We start from the raw sequence: 26,719 nt of genomic DNA, 5'->3' as shown, positions 1-26,719 counted from the left end.
CTAGTCTGAGTCCTGGGATTTCCTCAATGAGCTCGCAAGGTGGAAATGACATCAGGGTGTTGGTGGAAGTTTTGCTGAATCAAGATTTCATCGTTTACTCTGATTGCAAAGTACCAGTACCAGCCTCAGTGGACTGGCTCTTGGCGTCGTTGCTCACCGAATACAAACAGTAAAGATTGAGCGCGGAGAGAGAGAGAGAGAGAACATGAAACGGATACAACGTTGCAAAACTTTGTTACACGCTTACAACTTCCGAGCTCTGAATGTGCTTCATGCATTGCCTGAGAATCCAAGATCGCAGTTAAAACGCGGTGAGTGATTCTCGATCAGGACAACCTAATGGATGTTTGTTTCCCTACCACTTTCAGTGTGTTGGAAATTTACAATCTACAATACAAAGCTGGCCTCGGGAAATGGAATCGCCTGAACGAATATGTGGCATTTGGTCAACGAATAACAACTACGCCCAACAGCAGAGAAAAAAAAACAAGGAGGAGACGAGTGCTTAAATATATTCTTTGTCCACGACCCTCTTGTTCAGCATCTGCAGTAAGATGCTGATGGATAGAGACCAGCTCCTGCGTTTCCATACACCATAAGTCAGTAGGACTCTGCAAACCCAGGGCCAGGGTTTCTGCTGAACTATCTCTCGACTGCCAGAGCTCCTGGTAAACATTCCTGAACAACATCTTTCCCACAGATCAAGAAAACAAAGTGCTGGAGTAACTCAGCTGGTTAGGCAGCATCTGTGGAGGGAAGTGGATAGACCAGGTTTTCCTTCATGAACTTCTTCAGACTGCTCCTAAAGGAACTGCTGGTGCTGGTTTATACCGAAGATAGTCACAAAGAGCTGGAGTAACTCAGCTGGTCATGCAGCATCTCTGGAGAAAAAAGGATGGGTGACTTTTCGGGCTGGGACCCTTCTTCAAACTCTGAAGACTCGGTGTCTGAAGAAGGGTCCAAACCCGAAACATCACCCATCCTTTTTCTCCGGAGATGCTGCCTGACCAATTGAGTTACTACGGCACTTTGTATTTATAATCTCTATATGGTATTGGTACTGACTGAGCAGAGAGCAATGCGTTCGTAGGGGGATGACATTGGAGCGGGTAAGCGGAGTGGAGATCGAGGTGGTCAATGTCGCGTCAGCAATTGGAGATGAAAAGGTCATGAGAGGTTCGAAGGTCGGCCGGGGGTGTTCAGGAGAGGTGTTGGAGAATGGGGTCGTTACTAGGATGTGAGGATTCCTTGCCAGAGATATAGACCTCATGGAGATGGAGGCAACAGAAGAAGAACTCAACATCATGGCGAACTCAGAACTCGTTGAGGTGGGGGTGCAGGAGTACAACGGTAATGTCCCTGTCCCACTTATGCTCCTGTCCCACTTAGGAAACCTGAACGGAAACCTCTGGAGACTTTGCGCCCCATCCAAGGTTTCCGTGCAGTTCCCGGAGGTTGCAGGTGGTTGCCGGAGGTTGCAGGTAATGAGACTATGTGCCAGGGTGGCTTAATTTGATCTAAGACCGGATCTTTTGTCAACGGATTGGGGAAAAGTATACAACAAGAAAATGTAGAACATAGACATATGAAGCACTGAACAGACCTTTGACCCACTGTTTCCATGCCAACCATCAAGTAACCATTTATACTGATTATTTTCACCAACACGGTCTATAGACTGATAAATATACTGTCAATAGCAAATGCTCCAAAGTCATTCAGCTCTTTAGGTCCATCATTTTGAAACCATGTAACAGTAAATGAGTAGGTTCCCATTATTAACTTGAAGCAATGTGAGATGAGAAGAGTCATGTGACTCCATCTATTTATATAACTGCTTTAATGTTTCTTTACTTTAGACTTAGAGATGCAGCGTGGAAACAGGCCCTTCGGCCCACAGAGTCGACACTGGCCAGCGATTTCCCCTATTGCACTGCACTATCCTACACACTAGGGACAACTTACAACTTAAGGAAGCAGTTAACCTATAAACCTGTACATCTTTGGAATGTGGGAGGACACCAGAGCACCCGGAGAAAACCCACGTGGTCACGGAGAGAACGTACTACCTCCGTACAGACAGCACCCGTAGTCAAGTTCAAAACCAGGCCTCTGGCACTGTAAGGCAGCAACTCTACCACTACGCCATTGTGCTGCCCCTTAGCCTAGTGAATTGTTATATGATAATGGGAGTACCTTAAGCAATTAATATCTTGTGTAGACTTTTTACTTGAGCAACAAAAAGGAACATTCTGGTTTATGAATTGGATATATCCTATGTCTTGTCTGGGACATTTGACAGATGCAGTCAGCAAAAGCTGATTGATTTTGTCTGTTTGCAGATTTTTTTGCTGCTACCTCATCATATGCTTATGACACAAGGGTTGAATTATTGTCCCAAGAACAGAGGAGGATGTGTTTTGATACCCACGCTTTAGTCCTGGAGCTGCAGAATAACGGTAAGAAGAAACCCTTGAAATCTTCAATTTTCTGAATTTCACTTTAAGTTGCAGTGATTTTTTCGTTAAATATTCAACCATTTAACTTTATTCAGTGGGATTGACGATTGTATTTTAAAATGCTTGGATTTTTTTTAACAGTTGGTCTACCTTCCAGTTTAAGTTTTGGTGATTTATTTTACTTCCTGTGTAAACATCCTGAAGGAAAAACAGCACCAATACTCCCACATATATATATTATTATTATTATTAAAGCTTTATTTCAGACACAGGTCCATATACACATCAAACAGTACAAAGAATTACAAAGATACATTAAAAAATTGCATATTAGCCTAAAATATATATAAGCTATTGCACCAATGCCATCTTAGCCTAGAAGTGAATCTATAGCAGCTTTTCAGAGGGCTGACTAAGGCTTCAATTATGTGGTTCTCTGACTTGTCCAGGCGACACATAAAACTAAACATCAGCTGTCTTAAGAGTGCCTCACAGGTTGGCACTCTAGTGGACACAAACAATTGACTGGCACTATGCCACCTAGGAACATGAAGTAGCAACCTCATTACATCATTGTATGCTACCTTAAGCCTCTGCATACTCTTTTTCTTATACTTAGACCACAACTGAGCAGTATATATTCCCCTCAATCATTTCTAATGTTCTAATCCCTCTGAAACAATTCAATTTAACTTTATTCCCATAAAAAGTGAAGCTACTCAATTGAAAATCCTGACTAAAATTATTTTTCTATATGTAACTGGAAAATTCCAGAATGTGTACCGTTCTGGTCATCGCACTGTGGGATGTGGTAGCAATAGAGAAGGAACAGATGAGATTCACCAGGATGTTGCTTGGAATGGAGGGCTGTAGTGAGGAGATGAGATTGGATTAGCTTGATTTACTCTCAGTGGAATGTAAAAGATTGAGTAAAACAATTATGAGAGGCATAAATGGGAAAAATGCTCAGAATCATCTTCCCAGGACAAAAAGAAAGGGCACAGGTTTAAAGTCAGGGAGGGGGAACATTTAAATGAGATAGAGCAAAACAGTGTGGAAACAGGTCCTTCAACCCAACTTGCCCACACTGACCAACATGTCCCATCTACACTAGTCCCACCTGCCTACGTTTGGCCCATAGATCTGAGGGTAAGTTTTCCACACAGATGATGGAGAATATCTGGAATGAGGTGCCAGAGGGAAATAATGGAAGCAGGTACAATCACAATGTTTAAAAGGCATTTGGCTATGTACTTGGATAGGAAGGTATAGAGGGATAGTCTTTGCACAAATATACAGGTTCAATTCAGTTTCTTCTTCTACCAATAAATGGTGTATTTAGAGGTCTCTGTAATGACCTGACATAATCTGGAGGCTTCTACTTCCATGGTGCCCAATTCTACAGCAAGCTGCAAAACCACAGATACTGGTGTTCGAGTTTTAACTCGTGCACTGCTGACATATTTGTTCAAGAAAAACTTTGCAAAGTTTAATTTTCTTCACATTTATTATCCCTGACCATGAGGAACGACAGGAGCACAAACATCTAGCTTTTAGATCTTGCAAGTTTGGTGAGCTGTGATTGACCCAATCATTCTGCTGAACTAGCTCTACCTTGTGAAGTGATTTTCTCCCTTTTCACCTGTCACCTACAGATACATCATTAGATGAGACTTTGTCAGCTCTGCTGGTTGATTCTATTTTAAAAAATACTTTGAAAAAAAGGCTTCATTTGAAAGAGGTCTTGGTTTATTTGTCACGTGTACTGAGGCACAGTGAAAAGCTTTTGATTGCATGCTATCCAGTTAAATCATACTATACATGAGTACACTATACATAATATAGTATCATAGCATTAGAATGCAACAGTTACAAAGTAAAAAGTGCAAAGTCAGCAATGGGGTAGGATGGAAGATTGGAACTACACCCTAGTTTATGTGAGAACTGTTCCAGTAATCTGATAACAGAGGGGAAGAAGCTGTTCCTGAATCTAGTGGATGTGCTTTCAAGCTTTTGTGTCTTTTGCCCAACGGGAGAGGGAAGAAGAGGGAATAACTGAGGTGGAATTGGTCTTTGATTGTGTTAGCTGCTTTCCAATGTAGCATGAAGTGTAGATGGAGTTGATGGGGGGTGGGCTGGTCTGCATGATGGACTGGGATACACCCAGAACTCTGCACATTTTTGTGTTCCTGTTGTCAGATGAGTGGCCAAACCAAGTGGTGATGCATCCTGATAGGATTCCTTCGACGGTGCATCTGTACAAGTTTGTAGGTGTCGTTGGAGTTAAGCAAAAGAAAGTAGAGGCATTTGTGTCATTTATTTGTGGTAGATTCAATGCGGTTGGTACAGGATAAATTGGTGGTGATATTTACTACTAGGGAGATGAAGCTCCCCAGTTAGGCACCATTAATGCTGATTGGGGCATTTCAGGTGGTGAATCTGTGGAATTCATTGCTACAGACGGCTATGGAGGCCGTCATTGGGTGTTTTTAAAGCAAAGATTGATAGGTTCTTGATTAATTAGGGTGTCAAAGGTTACAAGGAGAAGAGGGTAGATTGGAGTTGAGAGGGGAAAATAGATCAGCCCTAATCAATGGCAGAGCAGACTCGATAGGCTGAATGGCCAAATTCTGCTCCTATGTCTTATGATATATAATACCTCACTCCCTGAAGTTAATCTCATAAGTTATAGGATCAGAATTAGACCATTCGGCCCATCAAGTCCTCTCTCCCATTCGATTATGGCCGATCTATCTTTCCCTCTCAACACCATTCTCCTGCCTTCTCCCCATAACCCTGGCACCCATCAGTAATCTGACAATCTCCACCTTAGAAATATCCATGAACTGGCTCTATCATTGGACCTGGTCTATCATCCCATACATAAATGCAGACTACGAGTCATTATTGCATTGCAGTTATGTTAGTTTGGCTGCGGCATTTCACATGTTACCCCACAATGGGTTCTACAATGGCTGTAACATGCCTTGGAATATTATTTCTGTCTGAAAGATGCTGTGTAAATGCCAATCACTAGTTTTATAAAACTGCTCATTTTACAGCATTCTTTTGGATGAGAATTTTTGTTTGAGGGGCAGGGAGAGAGGAACTAGCCTGATTATTTCTCTAACACTCAACAGGTCAGGCAGCATCATTGAAAGTGACACTGCGTTAATGTTTCAGGTTAGAGACCCTTCGCCAGGCTAGGATGAAGAGAAAATGTGTTAACTCAGTTTTTCTTTCCGGAGATACTCCCTGACTTGCTGAGAGCTTTTTGCATTTTCTGTTTCTATTTCAGAATTCCAGCATCTGCAATTTTTTTTGATTGTGGGTTGGAATTAATCTAATTGGATTTTTAATTTTCTCTTTTTAATGATCAGGTTTTCCAAAACAGCAAGCAGAGGCTATTGTAACATTAATGGCAAATTTGACTAATGCAAATATGGAATCCACACACAAGGAATTGGTAACAAAAGCACAACAGGTAAGTACAGCTCTTATGAGATGATGTTCTCAAAACGGACTTATAAAGATATACTGTTGTAATGTTCAAATGGATTCTAAACAATTTAAAAATTACTCAATGCAATAGGTGGAAACATTCTGGACAAAGTGTTCTCTTAGTATCCATGGAAGGTAGTTAACTGAATTTGCAGAAAAAGGAATACAAAACAAATCAAATAAATGTCCTTTTCCCTGTATACCATTGACAGTAAAGAGACCAATTCCGTGACAAGCGCCGAAGAGCTCAGGGAATTTGATACTATATCACTGTCTGAAATTATCTTTACAAAATGTGTTTTACAATCTGGTCCTTTTTCAGCTCTTTGTTCAATCTGCCCTTTATTCACCATCTATCGAGTCTTATTTAGATTTTCACCTGGTTAATAATCCTGGGTGTAGTAGATTTACTGCTTGATTCAGCACTTCCATCCCTGCCTCATTTCAAGTACCCAGCTATTTCTAATACATAACAGTAGTTCAATGTTGAGGAAATTCTTTATCATTCTCTGTAAAAGCAGAAAATAATGTAAGCATAATTATTTTAGCATCTGAGTTTTTGCTATGTCATCTAAAAATTTGGACCACTTTTTACACCAAAACCAGTCTGTACATGGAGAATAGTTTTTTTTTAAATATAGTTACAATTGTAAATATAAAATGCAAAGTTGTATCATGATGTGGATCTTTTATATTCTAAGGACCTAGCTCTGTTAAAGCTCAGCACAATCAGGTTAATTGGTCCCTTGGGTGAGTGTTAGAATCTGCAAAGGGTTGTGGAAATTAATGTAAAATTAGTGTAAATGGATGGTTGGGAGGGATGAGAGTGTGAGAGTCCTATGCTCCCTTTAAGCACATTGGTTTTGCTGAAATGTTCCTGTGAATTAGATGTCCGGAATTGGGGGGCAAGATTCCGGGGCATCGGCGAGTGGAAATTGCCGACATCATTTCGTGAGTCAAATGCCGGGCCATCGGGATCTCCCGATTATTGGATACATCAAATGTTGATGGAGAAGTGAGATTCTTTAACATTGCTGGGGTTGACAGGTATTGAAAGCAGAATGTAAAACTTACCAGCATTTCTGTTTCTGTCTGCAGAAATGAACATATCTTTGGAATATTTCTTTCTTTCAGGAAATAACGCTGCAGCAAATCATGGCTCATTTAGACTCGATAAGAAAGGATATGGTTATTTTGGAGAAAAGTGAATTTTCAAGCCTGAGGATGGAAAATGAGGTACAACCAAACAACGCAGTAACACTCAAGTTTAGTTTATTGTCACGTGTACAGTGAAACGTTTTTCTTGTGTGCTATCCAGTCAGCAGAAAGAAAATACATGATTATAATTGAGCCATTTACACCGTATAGATACATGATTAGGGAATAACGTTTAGTGCAAGGTAAAGTCAGCAAAGTCTGATCAAGGATAGTCCGAGGGTCACCAATGAGGTAGATAGTAGTTCAGCACTGCTCTCTGGTTGGGGTAGGATGATTCAGTTGTCTGATAACAGCTGGGAAGAAATTGTCCCTGAATTTGGAGGTGTGCGTTTTCACACTTCTATACATTTTGCCTGATGGGAGAGGAGAGAAAAGGGAGTGGCCAGGGTGCGACTGGTCCTTGGTTATGCTGCTGGCCTTGCTGAGGCAGCGTGAGGTATAAATGGCGTCAATAGAAGGGAGATTGGTTTGCACCCCAACGGTATGAACGTTGACTTCCCTAACTTCAGGTAGCCTTTGCTTTCTCTCTCTATCCCCTCCCCCTTCCCAGTCCTCCCACTGGTCTTACTGTCTCCGCCTACATTATTTCCTTGTCCACCCCCTCCCTGACATCAGTCTGAAGAAGGGTTGCGACCCGAAACGTCACCAATTCCTTCTCTCCATAGATGCTGCCTCACTCGCTGAGTTACTCCAGCATTTTGTGTCTACCTTCGATTTACCAGCATCTGCAGTTCTTTCTTAAACAGGTTGGTTTGTGTGATGGTCTGGGCTGGTCCACAATTTGCTGCAATTTCTTGCAGTCTTGGATGGAACTGTTCCCAAACCAAGCTGTGATGCATCCAGTATTGAATTAATTAAATCCGGAATTTGGAAAGGCTTTGCATCACACTCCACCAGCCACTGTCACCATTAACTCTTTCTAGATAATCACCAGCCCCATATTCAATTGGTGGTCAGGTTTAAAAAAGAACATCACCGCAACTGGACGAAAGATTGTAAGAAAATTGAAAAACTAGATCATGCTGGTCTTCACTCTGCCTGGCCATAAAAACCTCTGTTAAGTGCTCAAAGAACCTGCACTTGTCTATGGAGTTGGCCTCTTTCAGTGTTTCAAGGCACGCTTGGCATCGTTTGGATGTGATTCTCCTTTATGCTTGCACAATTTTTAAGCGGACAAAGTTAGTTAATTGTCCCGTAGATTCTCTGCACTTGGTTTGGCTCTTATCTGGAAGAGGACAGTTCTGTGTTTGTATGAAGGAGTAATTCGGAACCAATGGGGTAGTAATTCACCTTGGGACATTATTCTCTGCCACATACCTGGTAAAGGTTATTGCTCAGTGGTGATGGCTGCTACAACCCTTCCTCATTTTGCCACTTATTTTACGGAAAGCTGATGAGTTGAAACTTCACTCCAGTCACTTTGCAGAATTGAGAAAGCACTGCATTGTTGGAGCTAGAATTAGATAGGATGCTTTTATTCTAATGTAAAAGATCTAATAACAGTTACGAGAAAGAGTGTGTGGATTCTTCCCAATTACCAGAACAATATTTATCCTCGACTACCACCTCTACAACTGATTATCTGGTTGTTTTCATATTGCTGTCTGTCGATCATTGAGGTGACAAATTGTGTTTCCTATTTCGTAACAATGACCATATTTCAGATATAATTAATTGGTTGTGAAGCACTTTGAAGATCCTGCAGTCACAAAAAGCTGTACACCAATGCAATTTTGTTATTAATTGAATCCAGACCTGCACCACAGCAAGTGCCAATGACTGCGCAAAAAATGCTAAAGAAGAATCTTCATATACTTGCGTAAACCTTCCAAACATTTCTAATATGGTTTGCTGAAGTTTTATAAATACTGCTTGTTTCTTCCATTCATTAAAGACTTGTCACTAGAGACTTTTAAACCAATGGCAGCAGAGAACATTCTAACAATATAGTTCACAGAGCAGTGTTAACCAGACCTCAGTGCCGGCACACTGGGACTAGAGCCATTTCTAAATTGCTGGTGCATCTAGTACAGCTCCATTTCGTTGGCCTTCACTTCAAAAGCAAATATAATTGATTGTCTTTTTTCCTTACTTTTCTTAATTTCAATTTTGTTTTTAATTAACAATGGGTTTTGTTTGCTCCTATTTCCCCCCCCCCCCCTCCCCCCCCAACTGCTTCCAAAGTCCTGTGATCGTCGCACAAACATGAGCTGTCAGAGAGGAATTGGGATGGCCAGTTGGTGGGGCGTTTAGATTCCACTGTCTGCAACCTCATGGCTGTTTTTGCCCAGTTTGGCTGTTATCAGGAAGGATACATGGGAGGATAACAGTGGTGACACTTGGCAGTGCCTTGAGAGCTGTTTGGCAGCAACTATTCAGCTTGACTATGACATTAACACAAGCCATATTGTATTCATGTACAGTATTTGATTTAATTGGCCGTTACACGTTACAATTATAAACCATTACCAATGCAAACTTCTTTCAGTAACTCCAATTAGTTCCCCATGTTGCTATTAGGCTAAGCTCAAGACAATGATGAGGATTTCCATTGCAATATTGAGCAAGTAAATGAATCATATACTCAAGAATCAAGAATATTTAATTGTCATATGTATCGGCAAAAAATGGGTCAAATTGATGCCACTGAGATATAGATTTGATAAGGCTCAACATCTTACTGGATTTAGCCAGCATTTTAATGGCTAAACATTGCGGATTGAGTATGTCACTTTTCTCTGCCATTGAATTCTGGACTCAAGTACAAACCTTTGGCAATTCGTCATCAATAACGTTGGGAATTCTACTCACGGATTCTACATTATGAGTTCCAGTACAGATTCTCGAGTCCATCCATTTGAATTGAGCTTTTCTAATGGAGTGGAAGAGGTGTTTCTTCTAATTGAAGGTCTTTGTTATAATGTTTTACATCCTGCTTTGCGGGTGTTTTTTCAGATTCTTTTGTTACTCCAGAAATGTTTAATATTTTGAATGTAGGACAATCCGAAGGATTGGAAGAACATAGCAACATAGTAGCTGCCGATTCAAATCTTCAAAGAGGGCATGGCTTTCCCAGTAGTTTCACATGGGAGGGCTTGTCCAGCCCACTCATGTGACCTGATTACATTGTATGAAACTCGGGCACCATGCAGGACTTTATCAAATTTCTCCAGACTGCATTCATCCAACCCTACCTTTGTGCCAGAACTGCCCAAGTGTTTGATGATTGAAAATCCCACTCAACAAAATAGATGCCATTATTTAAATAATATATATATTTTGATTACTCTTGCAAAGTGCTACAGTGCTGAAATATTGGAACTCTTTCTTTTTCTCCCCCTTTAGAAAATAAAAATTGAATTGGAGCATGTGAAACAACAGCTTACGGTAAGTTACTATCTGATCTAATTGAATTATTGCACGTGTAAACCATGTCTTCCTGATTTCCTTTGCTAGTGTTCATTTCAATGTTGGTTTTGTAGGATGAAGTTAAGAAAATCAGAAATGATACAAAACTGGACATGAACTTGGAGAAAAGCAGAATCATGGACTCGGTAATATATCATTAATAGTAGCTGTTTTATGTTTATTCACTCTCATTACCAGACATGATATTCTGCTGATTTAAATCGGAATCGCATTTTTTTGTTTTCCTAGCAATTAATCCAATTTTTCAATTCTTCTTCTTATTATTATTCTCCGACATGAGGCGAGTGAAAGCTTCTCACCGAGAGACGGCGGCTGGGAGCCGGGCAGCGCGGTGCGCGGTGGGCGTGGTTGTGCGGTGGGGCAGGGCATCGGGGGCACGGGTTGGGACGACAGCTCCCAGCAGCGCTTGCGGTGGCGCCCGGCCAATGGTCGCGGCCAGCGCCATATACAATAGAACCCCTCGCTCTCTCCCGGTGCTGATGTGAGCGGCCATTGCATCCCGTTCTCCTTCTGCAACTACCCCCTCACCCCCTCTCCCTCACCCTCAAAAACAACAATACAAAACCACGACGTGATGGGAAAGTTGGAGGAGATCGTGCACATCGCCAAGAAGATGGATAAGATGGTGTCGAAGAAGAACATGGTGGGGGATGGCGCCGGGCTAAGGATGGCTCCTGGCCGCAGTGAAGTCTGCAGCCAGATAGAAGCACTAACTGGACTACACGCTCTGGGGAAGGCTGACAGAACGGTGCATTGATATTGACTTTGTTAAGGATGAGAGGATGGTGCCACGCTTACTGTGTTTGCAGGGTAAATAAACCTTGGGTTGGAATGCCTATGGGCTGAATTTCAATGCTTATGGATTTATTGGAATGCAATCCAAGGAACCCTGCCAAGAACTGGAATGCTCTGGACTGAATTTTAAGTCTCAAGAGTGCTTATTTTAAGACTCAAGAATGAGTCATCTGAACTGGAACAATTAATTTTTTTAACTTGCTGTAGGAGAAGTAACAGCGATACATATGCAGTAAATTATTGGTTATTCTAAGTAAGCTAGATCATGGTACAAAAACCAAAGTACTTATGATCAATGACAGTGATGCAATGGAGAGACAAAGAACTGCCAATTTTGGAATCTTGAGCAAAACACAAAGTGCTGGAGGAATTCTGCATGCCAATTCAGTTTGCTATATTGTCAGTCCTGAACTGAGCTGACCTGCTGAGTTCCTCCAACACTTTGTGTTTTTTCTCAAAATTCCAGCAACTGTAGTTTTTTGTAGTGTCTCCATTGTCTTTCAGGCAGCATCCGTGGAGGGAATGGACAATTAGTCTGCTGAAGGATCATTATCTGAAATGCCATCTGTCCATTCCTTCCAGAGATGCTTCCTGGCTCGCTGAGTTCCTGCAGCATCTTGTGTTTTGCTTCATACAAAAATAAAGTGTAAGGCAAAGAGGAAGTCAAACTAGAGTTTAGGTAAAGTTACTTATGTCATGGGTTTATCAATCACTTTTTCTGTGCTTTTTGCACAGTGCTGGAGTAACTCAGCGGGTCAGGCAGCATCGCTGAAGAACATGAGTAGGTGACGTTTTGGATTTGAAGCATTCTTCAGCCCCCTTATGTTTTTGAATAAAGTCGCCCCTCGTTCTTCTGAACTCCATGGAATACAGACTCAACTGTCTAGTCTCTCTTAATAGGACAACCCTCTCACCCCAGGGATTAGAGACACAAGGATCTTCAGATGTTGAAATCGTGAGCAAAACACAAAGGGCTGGAGGAACTCAGCAGGTCAGGCAGCATCTGGGGAGAGAATGGACAGGGGCCATTCTTCCATGTGAAGAGATTGCTAATTCACAGTCATCTTGAAAATATATTTTCAAAAGTATGCAGTAACCTGCCAGTGGAAATATATAATAAAGTTATAAACAAATATTTAAATATGTGATTATTTAAAAGGATGATTTTAATTTTAATATGAAGTCGATGAACCTTTTCATATTATGTGAGAAATTGAAAATATTTCATATGTATAATAATTATTTTTTAATTAGTTTAGAGAACAAGAGAAGCAGTTAATGACATCTAAAAATGAATTTACTGAACTGGTAAGTGCTTTTAAGATTATTAATACGCATGGAATGTGTTACTTTAGTGATGATGAAATGAGAACATCTCTCATAACTTTATCTTTTGGTGTAAATATGCCCACATCATACACTGCACATTGTAGTTTGTTAATTAACAGAAGAGGTTGCAGTAAAGTAAAGCAGTTAGAAACCATAACAACATGATAAACCCAATTAAGTATGTCGGAAGGAACTGCAGATGCTGGTTTAAACCGGATAGCCACAAAATGCTGGAGTAGCTAAGCGAGACAGGCAGCATCTCTAGAGAGATGGAATGGGTGATGTTTCGGGTCGAGATGTCACACATTCTCTCCAGATAAACCCAATTGTTTGTTTAGTTTAGAGATTCTCCGTGGATTGTCACCTTGTCGTTGAGGAGAAGCTTGTGTGGACCTGAGATCCTGAGAGTGATGCCGTCTGGAGCTATGCTCCTGGTGGGGCTACCCATGGCGGTAAGGTCAAGGGGGAAGTCTCTGACAAAAAGCAATCCAACCAAGACCTCAACGGTGGAACAGGCGGAGGCCGATGGCTGACCATAGTGGAACGTCAGAACGGCTGTGAAGGCGGATGAAGGCTGCAGCAGAAAAGGGTCTCCGGCCGTCTTGGACTCCATGCCACTGGATCCTGACCCAGATCTGTCAAGGACCGTGGAGTGGCTGTCTGTGCACCAGTCTCCCCATGTTAAACAAAGTCACGCACAGGCGTCCTCCATATAGGGAATAACACCCTGGAGACATCCATGGTCAGATATGGCCGAAGGAGACCATGTCTGTTGAGATACAGTACGGAAACAGGCCCTTCGGCCTAACGAACGAACCCCACACATTAACATGACCCTATACACACTAGGGTCAAGTTTTTTACATTTACACCAATTAATCTACAAACCTATACGTCTTTGGTGTGTGGGAGGAAACAAAAGATCTCGGAGAAAACCCACGCAGGTCACGGTAAGAACTTGCAAACTCCATACAGACAAGCACCTGTAGTCAGGAGAACCCAGGTCTTTGGCACTGTAAGGCAGTAGTTCTACCGCTATATCATCGTGCTGCTACTGTTGAACAATTTTGACATTTTTTCCCACTCCCCACTTTATTCCCCACATGGTCGTCTGTGGAACTTTGAAGTAGGTCTTTGTTTAGGGCCTGTATTGAGTCATTTTATTTGCTGATGGTAAAATTGTTCTCTCGTGCAACCTTTGCCAATTAAAATAGTAATGAGTCTCAGTTGTTAAAACAATGCATTAAATCATAGAGTAATATAATAATTTGGCAAAAGTATTTAATTGAAATCATTGCTGTTGAATCTTCATGTTTAATTTTCCCATATATTATAACTAAATTTGCAGCAAACTTTCTCTCGGATAGATCGACACATGCGTTTCCAAGTGTAATCGTTGAACATTTTCCCAAATATAATGCTAAAATGCAGGCTTTCAATGTATCAGCTTTTGTACCTCATGGAATTGCTGACTGCATTTGAGAGAAATCTCCAGCAAGCACCACATTAACAACTCTTATGAATTTATTACTGAGTGAAAGACATTGCAATGTTCAATCAAATGTTTTAACAGCTGCTTTATGAGCCATTGTACATTCATCCCAGACAATAAGTAGATTTATATTTTTGATTTGCAGTTTCCTGAGTAATATTACTTAACGGGTCTCCACATTTGTCAAAGTTAAAGAGAGTTTTAAAACCAGGTGTCGTTTTTCTCCCATCAAAAAATATTGAAGTAATGCTGATGATGACACAGTTTATGGTTTGTTTATGTTTTATCCTTGAACTGTAGCAGCCAAAAGTAGATTAAGAATGAAAGTATTTTTTGAATCACCAGAGTCATGCACAAGGTCATTGCAAAGAGCCTCTGTAAAAGTACCTAAGGCATTGGTTTGGTATCTCACTAAACTTGGTTCCTTCTTTGATGGTTCTATGGTACTTATTGAAACATGTATCTAAATGTCTCAAATGGTATTTTATTGTTGCATACTGTACCTAAAATAGTTCTTTGAATACAGTTGAGTAAAATCTTACTATACATGAGCGCATTCATAGCCAAGTACAAGGGAGTAAGAATAGTAGATTGTACTGAGGCTGTTCACAAGAGTCACCACGTTTATTTTGATCTATTCATCTCATGGCATAAATCGCAGCTAGTCTTCCGCAGAAACTCAATGCACAAATATTCAGTTTCTAGTTGTGGTTCAGGAAGACCATAAAGGTGTTTAGTACAGACTTCAAAAACAGGTCTGAGAAAAATCTTACCTATTTTCAATGGGGGGAAGTAATATCCATGCCCCTTGGGGCTTTGGAGAGCCTTCTATACAGGTGTAAGTAGAACAACTAAGAGTGGAGTGCACATCCAACTGCTAAACCTAGCACATGCAACATTTTTGATTTCTAGGTGGTTTTGCCGCTGAGCTATACACAGGACACACTGACATTTCATTTTATTGTGCAACTTTGGATTTTCAGCAACTGCACTTTTGTTTTTATTTCACTTGCACTTTTAGTACAGGTTGAATATTGATTTTCCAGCAACTGATGGTCCGCCCACTCCTACAATTCGGACAAAATTACAAGAGCTCGGTTGAAATTCCCTGAGCGACCACAGATACCATTGCGAGTGGCGAGAACTCTTTCTGCTGCAGTCCCTCCGTCGTGAAAGAATCAACTCTGCTCTCAAACTTCTGTCCTAACTGTTTCACAAAGACGTTACAGTAAACCCTCGTTTCCACGACCCCCTTATAACAGGCGTGTAGAAAGGAACTGCAGGTGCTGTTTTAAACCGAAGGTAGACACAAAATGCTGGAGTAACTCAGCGGGACAGGCAGCATCTCTGGAGAGAAGGAAGGAATGGGTGATGTTTCAGGTCCTTCATCAGGCTTATAACTTATGTTGGATATAGCGGACAGACCTGCCGACCCATCCCCGGCTAGTTCCGCCTCTCTGGCCGTTTCAAGCCCCGGTTTCCAACATCACTCCCGACTCGCAAGGTGCACCAGAGACGCTTCGTCACCCACCAAAAGGACACAAAAGTGCTTGAGTAATTCAGGGGGCCAGGATTTCTGGAGAATGCGGATAGCTGACATTGGGATCCGTCCTCAGACTTATTTAGTCAGCTACGTTACTCCAGCACTTTGTGCCGTTTCACCTTAAAACTAGGTGCCGATGCCGCCGTTCTTTACTGGTTCACTTGGCATTTGTTGTGGCTCATGTTGTAGCCCCTGGCGACAGCGTTTTCTTCAGCGTGCCCCCACCGGTAGAGACGCGTTCGGGCACCATGGGGCTCCCTCCCCTCTTACCTGCTGTAACTTCCAAGGTAGAGTATGTTGGTGACTCTGGGGGGAAAAGGAGGAGGTGGTGGTTTGGGGGGGAGGGGCAGGCGGGAGTGGTCGGGGATTTCAGTGGAGGGGGACATAGACATAGAAACATAGAAATTAGGTGCAAGAGTAGGCCATTCGGCCCTTCGAGCCTGCACTCTGTGGCAGAGAATTCCAGAGATCCACCACTCTCTGTGTAAAAAATGTTTTTCTCAGGAGGAGGCAGAGGGTGAGGAAGGAACGGCGACCCAGACAAAGTGCAGTGCAGTGGGTGAAGAAGGACTCGCTGGTGCTGTTGCGAGTCGGGAGTGGGGTCAGAAGCTGGGGCTCGTAACGGCCATGGAGATGGTGGGAGCTGGGGAGAGGTCGGCAGGTCATTCCATTCACATTGAATTTATGTTTTATATTTGTTTTATTTCTGTTTCTGGCACTCCATGGTGCTTTAAAGACATGGGAAGGGTATCGTTAGCGGTCCAGGGGCCATTTCATTATCACGTGACCTCTGTTGGTCCGGAGAAACAAATAATCCAGGAAGTCTGGAACCAAGTGTGCTGGAAAATCAGTGTTCAACCTGTATAGTCATTGTTGTAATATATGAAATGATGTGATCCATTCGGTCACATAGCCTCTGCTAATGAAAATGTAGATAATGACCAGATAATGTTTTTTACTGATAGTTGCGTACTGTCACCCACTGTGTCTCGAGGAGGATGCAGAAATTTATCTCCTTTGAATCCAATAGTATTGCTGATTGCAGGTTGATCTGTGGCACTTTTTTTTACAGAATTCAGACACGGACCGTGCGATAACTGAAACAAACAAAAAAATTGACACAGATGTGGCGTCACTTAAAACCATGTTGGAATCTCTTAAACTAGAAACAATGAGGTATCTTGCAGGTAGGATCATGAAAATGGTTGAATGTGTGAAATTAAGATACTCCATATCCTCGTGGTTCATGTCTGAGGATAATAGAGGCATAAGTTAATGTACAATCTACACGGTTGCATATGACACAGTGCTGTGCGTGATGTAATTCTATCATTGTGTCAAATTGGGTATGGCCATTGTGGCATTTTTGAGAATTGTCCATTGGTGGAATAATAACCCGTGTGATCTTCATTTTTAGCCAAGGTAACAGTCCACTGCAAATTATTATTTTTACATATTTATTGCTGGCAGCACATTCAGACTTAGTTCAATAAGCAACACCAGAGTGAGAAAGCCTAAATACTGGACTGCACGGTTTAGAAAGCACAAACTACCTCCCACTGTTTAATTTCTCATTAAACAGGGCTCTCGCTTAACTTTCTTTCCCTGTTGCCAGCCGGGCAACCAAGGCAGCTTTTTAGGTTGCCAAATAACAGTTTAGGTGGTCATTTAAGACGGCTTGCATGACACGTGCGATAATGTGCTCGGACGAAGTGCGTAGTTACCAGTCAGAATTATGGTCAATGAAGCATTCACATATTATTTCTGCTTCAAATAAAGTCCCTGAAGTAACTCGTGCTTCTTGGTTTCCTGGTCCTCCAAAACTATTCGAAATGGAATTTAAATAGAATTTAAACACCGCCACCAAACTCTGAAAAACAAAAGCCTATTGCAGTTTATTTATTGTGTGTATGTGTGTGTATGTATATATATAGTCTATTGTATATAGACACAGTGAACTTTTATCTCCTGTTCTGTATTATGTTTACATATTATGTTGTGCTGCAGCAAGCAAGAATTTCAGTGCCCTATCTGGGACACATGACAATAAAACTCCCTTGACTCTTGACTTGGACTTAAGCAAAAAATGGTTCTTGGGGAAAAAAAGAGCTAATTTAAATGTAATTGCTTCTGGTTGGGTACCTCTGGTACGGTGAAGACTATTCCATACTTTAATTGTGCGGCGGAACTCCATGGAACAGCCAGCATCTCTGGATAGAAGAAATTGGGTGGTGTTTCGGGTAGAAACCCTTCTTTAGATTTCCTCTGGTTTTAGTGTTTTTGTTTAATTTAAAGATACAACGTGGAAACAGGCCCTTCGGCCCACCGAGTCCACGCCGGCCACCGATCACCCGTACACTAGTTCTATCCCACACATTAGCAACGTAAGTCGAGAGTGTTTTATTCTCTCATGTCTCGTTGAAATCCTTACTTGCAGCAGCACAACAGAATATGTAAACATAGTACTCTGTAGACAATGTTATAAACGAGAAAACAAAACTGTATATTTATATATGAATATATAACTATACACACACACATATGCACACACACACACACACAATTTCCCTCCTGGGATTAATAAAGTTCTATCGTATAGTATCGTGTGTGTAGGAAGGAACTGCAGATGCTGGTTTAAACTGAAGATAGACACAAAAAGCTGGAGTAACTCAACAGGTCAGACAGAATCTCTGGACAAAGGGAAAATATTCAGTTTTGGTTTGGTCTGAAATTCCTGCACACCTTAGGAATGTGGAACAAAACAAGAGTACCCGGAGAAACCCATGCGATCAAAGGGAAAAGGAGCGAACTCCATACAGACAGCACCCATATTCAGGATCAATTCCGGGTCTCTGGCACTGTTAGGCCGCAACTTTATGGTCAATGCCCCATAGTCTTGAACTGAATTAAAACATACAGCAGCTTTAAAGGGGAACATCGCATCGCTTAGAGATTTAAGACTGAAAATGGATAGTTTCTTTTTTTTTTTTAGTAACCAAAGTTATCAACGTATAATATTTTGTGTGTTGGAAAATAAAATATAGAGGCACAGCTGGTGGACTTGCTGCCTCACACGCCAGGGATCTGTGTTCGATCCTGTCCTCGGGCACTGTCTGTGTTGAATTTGCACATTCTCCCTGCAAGCATTTAGGTTTCCTCCCACATCCCAAAGATGCATTGACTTTGTAGGTTAACATGTCTGTAAAATTGCCCCTAATGTGTAGGAGTGGGTGAGGAAAGTGGGATAACCGAACTTGTGTGAATGGGGAAACAAAAATTCTGGAGAAACTCAGCACCTCATATTTTGCTTGGGCAGTTTACACCCCAGTGGTATGAAAATTGACCTCCAATTTCAGGTAGTCCCTGCTTTATCCTCCGCTTCCCAGCTCTCCCTCAACATAGGCATGCGCTCACTCAAACACATGCGCGAGGCTTCGGAGGCCCTGTGAACGGTAATTTCAGCTCAATCCAGCGCTAAATGCAGCTCAACTCTGCCTGTCTCGCCTGGTCAACTCTGCCTGCCTCGCCTGATCATGCCTGGACTGATGACATATTTCCCGTAAATCCAGGCAGGGCTGTAGGTTAACCTGGCGGGACAGGCAGAGTTGAGCTGGGTTTTAGCTCTGCTTCTCTGCGCTGGCCGTGGGCCTGGGGGCACCACGCCCGTCTGACCCAACGTCTCCAGCCACCCTCGGATGTGGAGGGGGCCCTTGAGTGGGGACGGGGATGGTCCAGTGGCGGTTCGGCAGCGATTGCAGCGCCGGAGAGCCGGAGATCCGGGATCGATCCTGGCTGCGGTGCAGGTCTGCCGAGAGTGTTTTGTCACGTCTCCCTCCTCCAATCACCGCGTTCTATCCTCCGTCCCACCCCCACCCCCTACTTCCGCTTCTGACCGCCACCTCCTTCCGACAAGGGTTTGTTTTGAAAACGCCGTTGGCGGTGTGGCAGGCAGCGGCCGTTATCAGGGCGGGCGGGGGGCAGGAAGAGGAGGAGATGGAGCCTCTGCTGCTGCTGCTGTGCGGGGTCCGTCATTCGCTCCGACCCTCCGTCACGCCACACTTAGCAACTTTCCCATGCATTACAGCTGTCGCCGACACAAAACGTCACGTTCCCTTTCTCCAGAAATGCTGCCTGACCCGCTGAGTATTCCAGCTTTTTGTGTCTATCTTCGGTATAAACCAGTATCTGCAGTGCCAAGCAGGGCAAAATGACTCGGCATTTAGGTTCCCCGGCGGCACTTTGGGTGGTCAGTGGCACCCGGGCAACCGCTAATTTCGAGACCTGCTAGGGATAGTCAGCATGGTTTTGTGGGCAATTGTATCTCATAAATTTTTTTTTTGAAGAAGAAGAAGTTACCAAGAAGTGTGATAAGGGCAAGGCAGTCGACATGGTCGATGTTAAATCTAGCTAGCCTCTGATTAGGTTCTGCACGTTAGGCTACTCTGGAAGGTTGGATCACATGGAATGCAGGGAGAGTTAGTGAATGGTATTGAAGATGATTATTAAGCATTACCGCAGGGTCCTGATCAGTTTGGCAGGTAGGCCAAAGAATGGCTAATAGAGTGTGTTTTGGATTTTGGGAAGTCAAGCTAGGCCAGAACCTTCACAATATGGTTGGGCCCTGCGGAGTGTTGTAGAACAGTAGGATGTAGCAATACTAATACATAATTGCCTAAACCTGGCATTGCAGGTAGATAGGGTAGTAAAGAAAGCTTTTGGCCTTCACCAGTCGGAATTGAGTACAGAGGTTCTTATAGAAATGTATAAAATCATCAGGGGAATAGATAGAGGAATCAAGAACCAGAGGGCATAGGTTTAAGATGAGAGTGGAAAACTTCATAGGAACCAAAGGGGCAACTCTTTCAAACAGTGGATGGATATATGCAAAGAGCTGCCATAGAAAATAATTGAGGCAGGTATAATAACATTTAAAATACATTTAGACATGTACATTGATAGGAAATATTTAGTGGGATATGGGCCAAACACAATCAAATGTGACAAATTTATATGTGGCATCTTGGTCGAAATGTATTAGTTGATACTTTCAAGACAGAGCTAGATCGGGCTCTTAAAGATAGTGGAGTCAGGGGATATGGGGAGAAGGCAGGAACGGGGTACTGATTGGGGTTGATCAGCCATGATCACATTGAATGGCGGTGCTGGCTCGAAGGGCCGAATGGCCTATTCCTGCACCTATTGTCTATTGACTGAAGGGCCTATTTCTGTGCTGTAGGAGTATTACACGATATTGATGCTCAACTACTGACATTTGGGTAACCTTAGTTTTACGATGAAGGCACCATACGTTGAATTAGTTCTTAAGATTAGCCCCTCCAAATTAGATTTGTTGGAAGCGAAGTGCAAGGTTGCATTAAGAATGGTTAATGAGGTGTTAGGTGATGGTGTATTGTTGTTCAACACTAGTCTTTACTGAGAACGTTTCTGGTTATTATCATAGTGTGTATGCTGTGGTGGAGCAAAAGCATGATCGAAACAAGTTTCTGTGGGCAGCTATATTTGAGGGTGATCCACAGTCTCTGCTCATTGATGAAGTCAATGACAGTGAAGTCACATAAATCCAAGTATCACTGCTGATGCTGCTCCCGGCATTTTGCTTGGAGTTGCCACAAGGTGGCGATCATGCACATAGGATGGATGGAAACCACACTGATTTGGGGAGTATAATTTCCACTCCAAGTAGTTGAGGAGGATTCTAGTGATGACGTCCTCTGTGGCAGAAACAGGGAAATTCCACTGTAGTTGTCACAGTCAAATTGTTTCCTTTCTGGAAGATGGTCACAATTAGGCCATTTATAAGAACTTTTAGTTTAGTTTAGAGATACAGTATGGAAACAGCCCCTTCGGCCCTCCGCGCTGACTAGCGATCCCCGCACACAAACACCATCATTACACACACTAGGGACAATATACAAATTTAGCGAAGCCAATTAACCTACAAACATGTACAGTTAGGAGGGGAGCCTTCAGGAGGGTTCTGTGTTGAGGTGATGAGACTGTGAATTTGTGACTTACAGTGCCCTCCATAATGTTTGGGACAAAGACCATCATTTATTTATTTGCCTCTGTACTCCACAATTTGAGATTTGTAATAGAAAAAATCACATGTGGTTAAAGTGCTCATTGTCAGATTTTATTAAAGGGTATTTTTATACATTTTGGTTTCACCATGTAGAAATTACAGCTGTTTTTGTACATAGTCCCCTCCATTTCAGGTCACCATAATGTTTGGGGCACATGGCTTCACAGGCATTTGTAATTGCTCAGGTGTGTTTAATTGCCTCTTTAATGCAGGTATAAGAAAGAACTCAGAACCTAGTCTTTCCTCCAGTCTTTCCGTCACCTTTGGAAACTTTTATTGTTGTTTATCAACACAAGGACCAAAAGTTGTGTCTATGAAAGTCAAATAAGCCATTATGAGATTGAGAAACAAGAATAAAACTGTTGGAGACATCAGCCAAACGTTAGGCTTACCAAAATCAACTGTTTGGAACATCATTAAGAAGAAAGAGAGCGCTGGTGATCTTACTAATCGCAAAGGGACTGGCAGGCCAAGGAAGACATCCACGGCCGATGACAGAAAAATTCTCTCTATAATAAAGAAAAAAAACCAAATACCTGTCAGACAGATCAGAAACACTCTTCAGGAGTCAGGTGTGGATTTGTCAATGGCCACTGTCCGCAGAAGACTTCATGAACAGAAATGCAAAGGCTACACTGCAAGATGTAAACCACTGGTTAGCCACAAAAATAGGATGGCCAGGTTAGAGTTTGCCAAGAAATACTTAAAAGAGCAACCACAGTTCTGGAAAAAGGTCTTGTGGACAGACGAGACAAAGATCAACTTATATCAGAGTGATGGCAAGAGCAAAGTATGGAGGAAAGAAGGAACTGCCCAAGATCCAAAGCATACCACCTCATCTGTGAAACACGGTGGTGGGGGTGTTATGGCCTGGGCATGTATGGCTGCTGAAGGAACTGGCTCACTTATCTTCATTGATGATACAACTGCTGATGGTGGTGGCATCATTAATTCTGAAGGGTATAGACACATCCTATCTGCTGAAGTTCAAACAAATGCCTCAAAACTCATTGGCCGGTGGTTCATTCTACAGCAAGGCAATGATCCCAAACATACTGCTGAAGCAACAAAGGAGTTTTTCAAAGCTAAAAAATGATAAATTCTTGAGTGGCCAAGTCAATCACCCAATCTGAACCCAATTGAGCATGCCTTTTATATGCTGAAGAGAAAACTGAAGGGGACTGAAGCCCCCAAAACAAGCATAAGCTAATTATGGCTACAGTAAGGCCTGACAGAGCATCACCAGAGAAGACACCCAGCAACTGGTGATGTCCATGAATCGCAGACTTCAAGCAGTCATTGCATGCAAAGGATATGCAACAAAATACTAAACATGACTGCTTTAATTTACATGACATTGCTGTGCCCCAAACAGTATGGTGCCCTGAAATGGGGGCACTATGTATAAACAATGCTGTAATTTCTACATGGTGAAACCAAAATGTATAAAAATGGCCTTTATTAAAATCTGACAATGTGCACTTTAACCACATGTGTTTTTTTACAAATCTCAAATTGTGGAGTACAGAGGCCAATAAATAAATGCTGGGTCTTTGTCCCAAACATTATGGAGGGCAATGTGAATTCCCTTTCGTACACAATTCAGGAATTCAGTTGGATACCATGTATTTCTGACACCGTTATTTTTGAGTTGGGGTGTGGTCTTATGAACATTGTTAAGTAAATTGATCTAAATAGACTGTTGTGGGATGGAGCCCTAGGAGCTCACTGTTATGACTGAGTTGCAGTTGAGGAGATCTGTGAAGGGTTTGTTCTAGTGGGCAGGCATTTGGAGCTGGATAGATGGAAATAAAACGGTATATTAGGTGGTGGATAACCCAGCGATCATTGTCGCCAGTCACACATTGTGTGGACCAACATATGGATAATGAGATAATTGAGCAGTGCCAGAGCTAAGGGTGCTTGTCCCTCTGACAAAGTATGTTTGTGTTATAATCAGGCTTTGTTATAATATCTGCTCCAAGCATTGTGTAGGGCAAAACTCCATTATAGTTCCTGCTATGTTGGAGGAAAGAACTAACGATGCTCGTTTAAACCGAAGATAGACACAAAATGCTGGATTAACTCAGCTGGACAGGCAGCATCTCTGGATAGATGGAATGGGTGACGTTTCGGGTCGAGACTTTCTTCAGACATAAGAAGGGTCTTAGCCCAAAATGCCACCCATTCCTTCTATCCAGAGATGCTTCCTGTCCCGTTAACTTACTCCAGCATTTGTCTAGTCCTTGTCACACATGGTTATATCGCTTCCCATCCTGCTACTGAAGTTGCCCAGGATGATACATTTTTAGGGAAGAAGGCTGTTGGAATGGAAATCTTCCTTCGTTTTCTCTACACTTTCAAGGCTTGGCGTGTGTGCTGAGTGCTGCAGCGTGCTGGAGTGAGCCAAAGGGTTATAAGGCATTCACTGTTCCTACAGGGTGAGTCGCTGAGGTGCCAGACCAGTTTGTTACTGATGACCTTGTTCCTCTTCCACATTGCCCCTCCAGAGGTTGCAGCCATTGCCGCTGCCTTCAAACTGCACTGGATCATCCCAGCTTCTTATTTTGAGCACTGGTATCTGTGGGAGCGACGACATACAAGCTGGATGTGCTTTAATTTAAGTGAATTTGTTCATCAATGCTTTAGTCCCATCCAGTTGTGTCCCTTTCGTACACAATTGATTAATCCATCCATCGGAAAGAATAGGACTTGTAATTTAAAGAAAAAGACAGATTTATTGAATTGTTCTCACCTTATTTTTTCAGCATCTGTCTTCACCTGCCTAGCAATCGCCTTGGGATTTTATCGCTTGTGGCAAAAATAGAAAATTGAAAGCTGACCTTCACCAATGACCAAGAAAAGATTCTTGAAATGGAACACTGCAAAATCATCCTGAAGAATTCCAAATAATACGTTGGGATTTTTCCTGCAGATGCCCGATATAATTGTCCTGCTGCAGTGGTTTGAGGAAAGATTCATGGTGCATTGTTATTATGGTCACAGAAAATTGCAGAACCGTGGTGATGGAATACAGATCTCTCTCACAGTTGGTTGTAACGGGCCTGGGTGAAATGACTGCATATTCTTAACACGTTGCCTGGGCCAAGTGCATTCACAGTACAGAAATACATTATGTAGCAGCTGCTGCATGTACTATAAATGCATTGAGCATACAGGGTGCTGCATTAAGGGTGGTTACCACAGTCTTTGTCTGCCGTGTAAGATAAAATAGAGATTTAAGTGTTTTTTTTATTTTGTTTTCCGTATTACAAAATAGAATGAACCCCGAGGCCAGTATGCAGCAGCGGTTGCCAGGTAACCGTGGCAATGACTACAATATGGGCAGAAACAAACAGCCTGTTATCATGCTGGTTTATTAAATGTATTCCTATTACTCTTGAGAAATGGCAGCAATTAAAGTGTATTCTTCAGAGACTCAGCAAAAATGAGCAGTTTGCTATAAAATCACTTTCTGAACAAGTGATTTGTTGTGAAGAAACTGTCACAGTAAATAAAATCTTCTGGAATAATTATTACAGTCATATCTCTGACAGCAAAGATGAATGCTGCTCTTGAGCATTTTGTTTCAAGCATTTAATAAGTCGGGAAACCAGCAATTGAGGATATAATTAACTGGAGACTTGAAGGCAGCAACTTCAGGCTTGTACCTGCCTTGATTGATATGGATACTGTGCATTGAATGTAACATCTTGTTCTTTTATCATGACCTTTAAGTGATATTCCCCAACAATGTTAAGCTACTTGGAGCATGTTGACTACCTTCATTAAAAATTGACCAAATTATATTGTTATTTTTGAAAAGCCGAGCATGTGAAGATTATGTTCTCTCTTCTATTACATTACAATTTGGAGAAAATGTATTTCTTTCATTTCAACTTGCCTTTTTGAAATTTATTTGTGAAAATTTAAGCATCATAATGTGCCTGGACTTGATTCTGGTAAATTATTTTATTTCACCAAGGATTAATGAAGAAATCAGCAACCAGTCACATTGGCCCTGGGCAGCTCAGTGGCACAATGGTAGAGTTGCTGCCTTACAGAGCCAGGTTCGATCCTGACTACGGGTACTGTCTGTATGGAGTTTGTACGTTCTCCCCATGACCGAGTAGGTTTTCCCCAGGTGCTCCGGTTTCCTCCAACATTCCAAAGAATGTACAGGTTTGTAGGTTAATTGGCTTCTGTAAATTGACCAAATTATATTAATTAGATTATTTTTGAAAAGCCGAGCATGTGGAAGATTGTACTTTCTCTCTTCCATTACATTACAATTTGGAAAAAAATGTAAATATTTGTTTATCATTTCTTTCATTTCAACTTGCCATTATGTGGGTAGGATACAACGAGTGTACAGGTGATTGCTGATCAGCACTGATTCAGTGGGCTGAAGATAGTGTTTCCACGCTGTATCTAAACTAATAATTGACCTCTGCAAATTGCCCCTCGTGTGCAGGGAGTGGATGTGAAAGTGGGCAGCATAGAACTCGTGTGAACGGGTGATCGATGGTTGGTGTGGACTTGGTGGCCATAAGGCCTGTTTCCATGCTGTATCTCTGAACTAAACACGAGGATAAATGTTTTAAGCTCTAATAATCATTGGGTTAATCGAGTTCTGCTCCAGACAATCTTGCTGTGTATCTTCATTGCTGCAGAAGGCCCCATAGCAGAAGCGTCCATGTCGCAGGGCTGGAAACTGGAAGTATCCTGGGCTAATTCTGCTACCACCATCATCTACTGTGACAAGTGATGGCTTCCACTGACTGTCGCCGGAAGCTTGCGTCCTTTTCAGGACGGACGATGACAGCGAGGACAACATTTGTTACAAGATG

At 42.2% G+C, this 26,719-nt stretch overlaps 1 protein-coding gene across 2 annotated transcripts; it reads left to right on the top strand.

The window, feature by feature from the left end:
* Positions 1-25,676, top strand: ccdc90b (coiled-coil domain containing 90B). 2 transcript variants are annotated; one of them, XM_055637203.1, is made up of 9 exons: positions 5-311; positions 2,343-2,459; positions 5,840-5,943; positions 7,095-7,196; positions 10,524-10,565; positions 10,661-10,732; positions 12,657-12,710; positions 16,839-16,953; positions 24,638-25,676. In XM_055637203.1, the coding sequence occupies exons 1-9, from the start codon at positions 206-208 to the stop codon at positions 24,694-24,696; spliced, it is 771 nt and encodes a 256-aa protein (XP_055493178.1). In that variant the 5' UTR covers positions 5-205; the 3' UTR covers positions 24,697-25,676. The 2 variants fall into 2 exon arrangements, with proteins under 2 accessions (XP_055493179.1, XP_055493178.1); XM_055637204.1 differs by lacking the exon at positions 16,839-16,953 and having other exon boundaries at positions 1-311.
* The last annotated feature ends 1,043 nt before the right edge of the window (positions 25,677-26,719 follow it).

Source organism: Leucoraja erinacea, chromosome 6 (genome assembly GCF_028641065.1).
Source record: "Leucoraja erinacea ecotype New England chromosome 6, Leri_hhj_1, whole genome shotgun sequence".
NCBI lineage: Eukaryota > Metazoa > Chordata > Chondrichthyes > Rajiformes > Rajidae > Leucoraja > Leucoraja erinaceus.
Note: the sequence above shows the minus strand (reverse complement) of the source record. Positions and strands in the feature narration are given on the sequence as shown.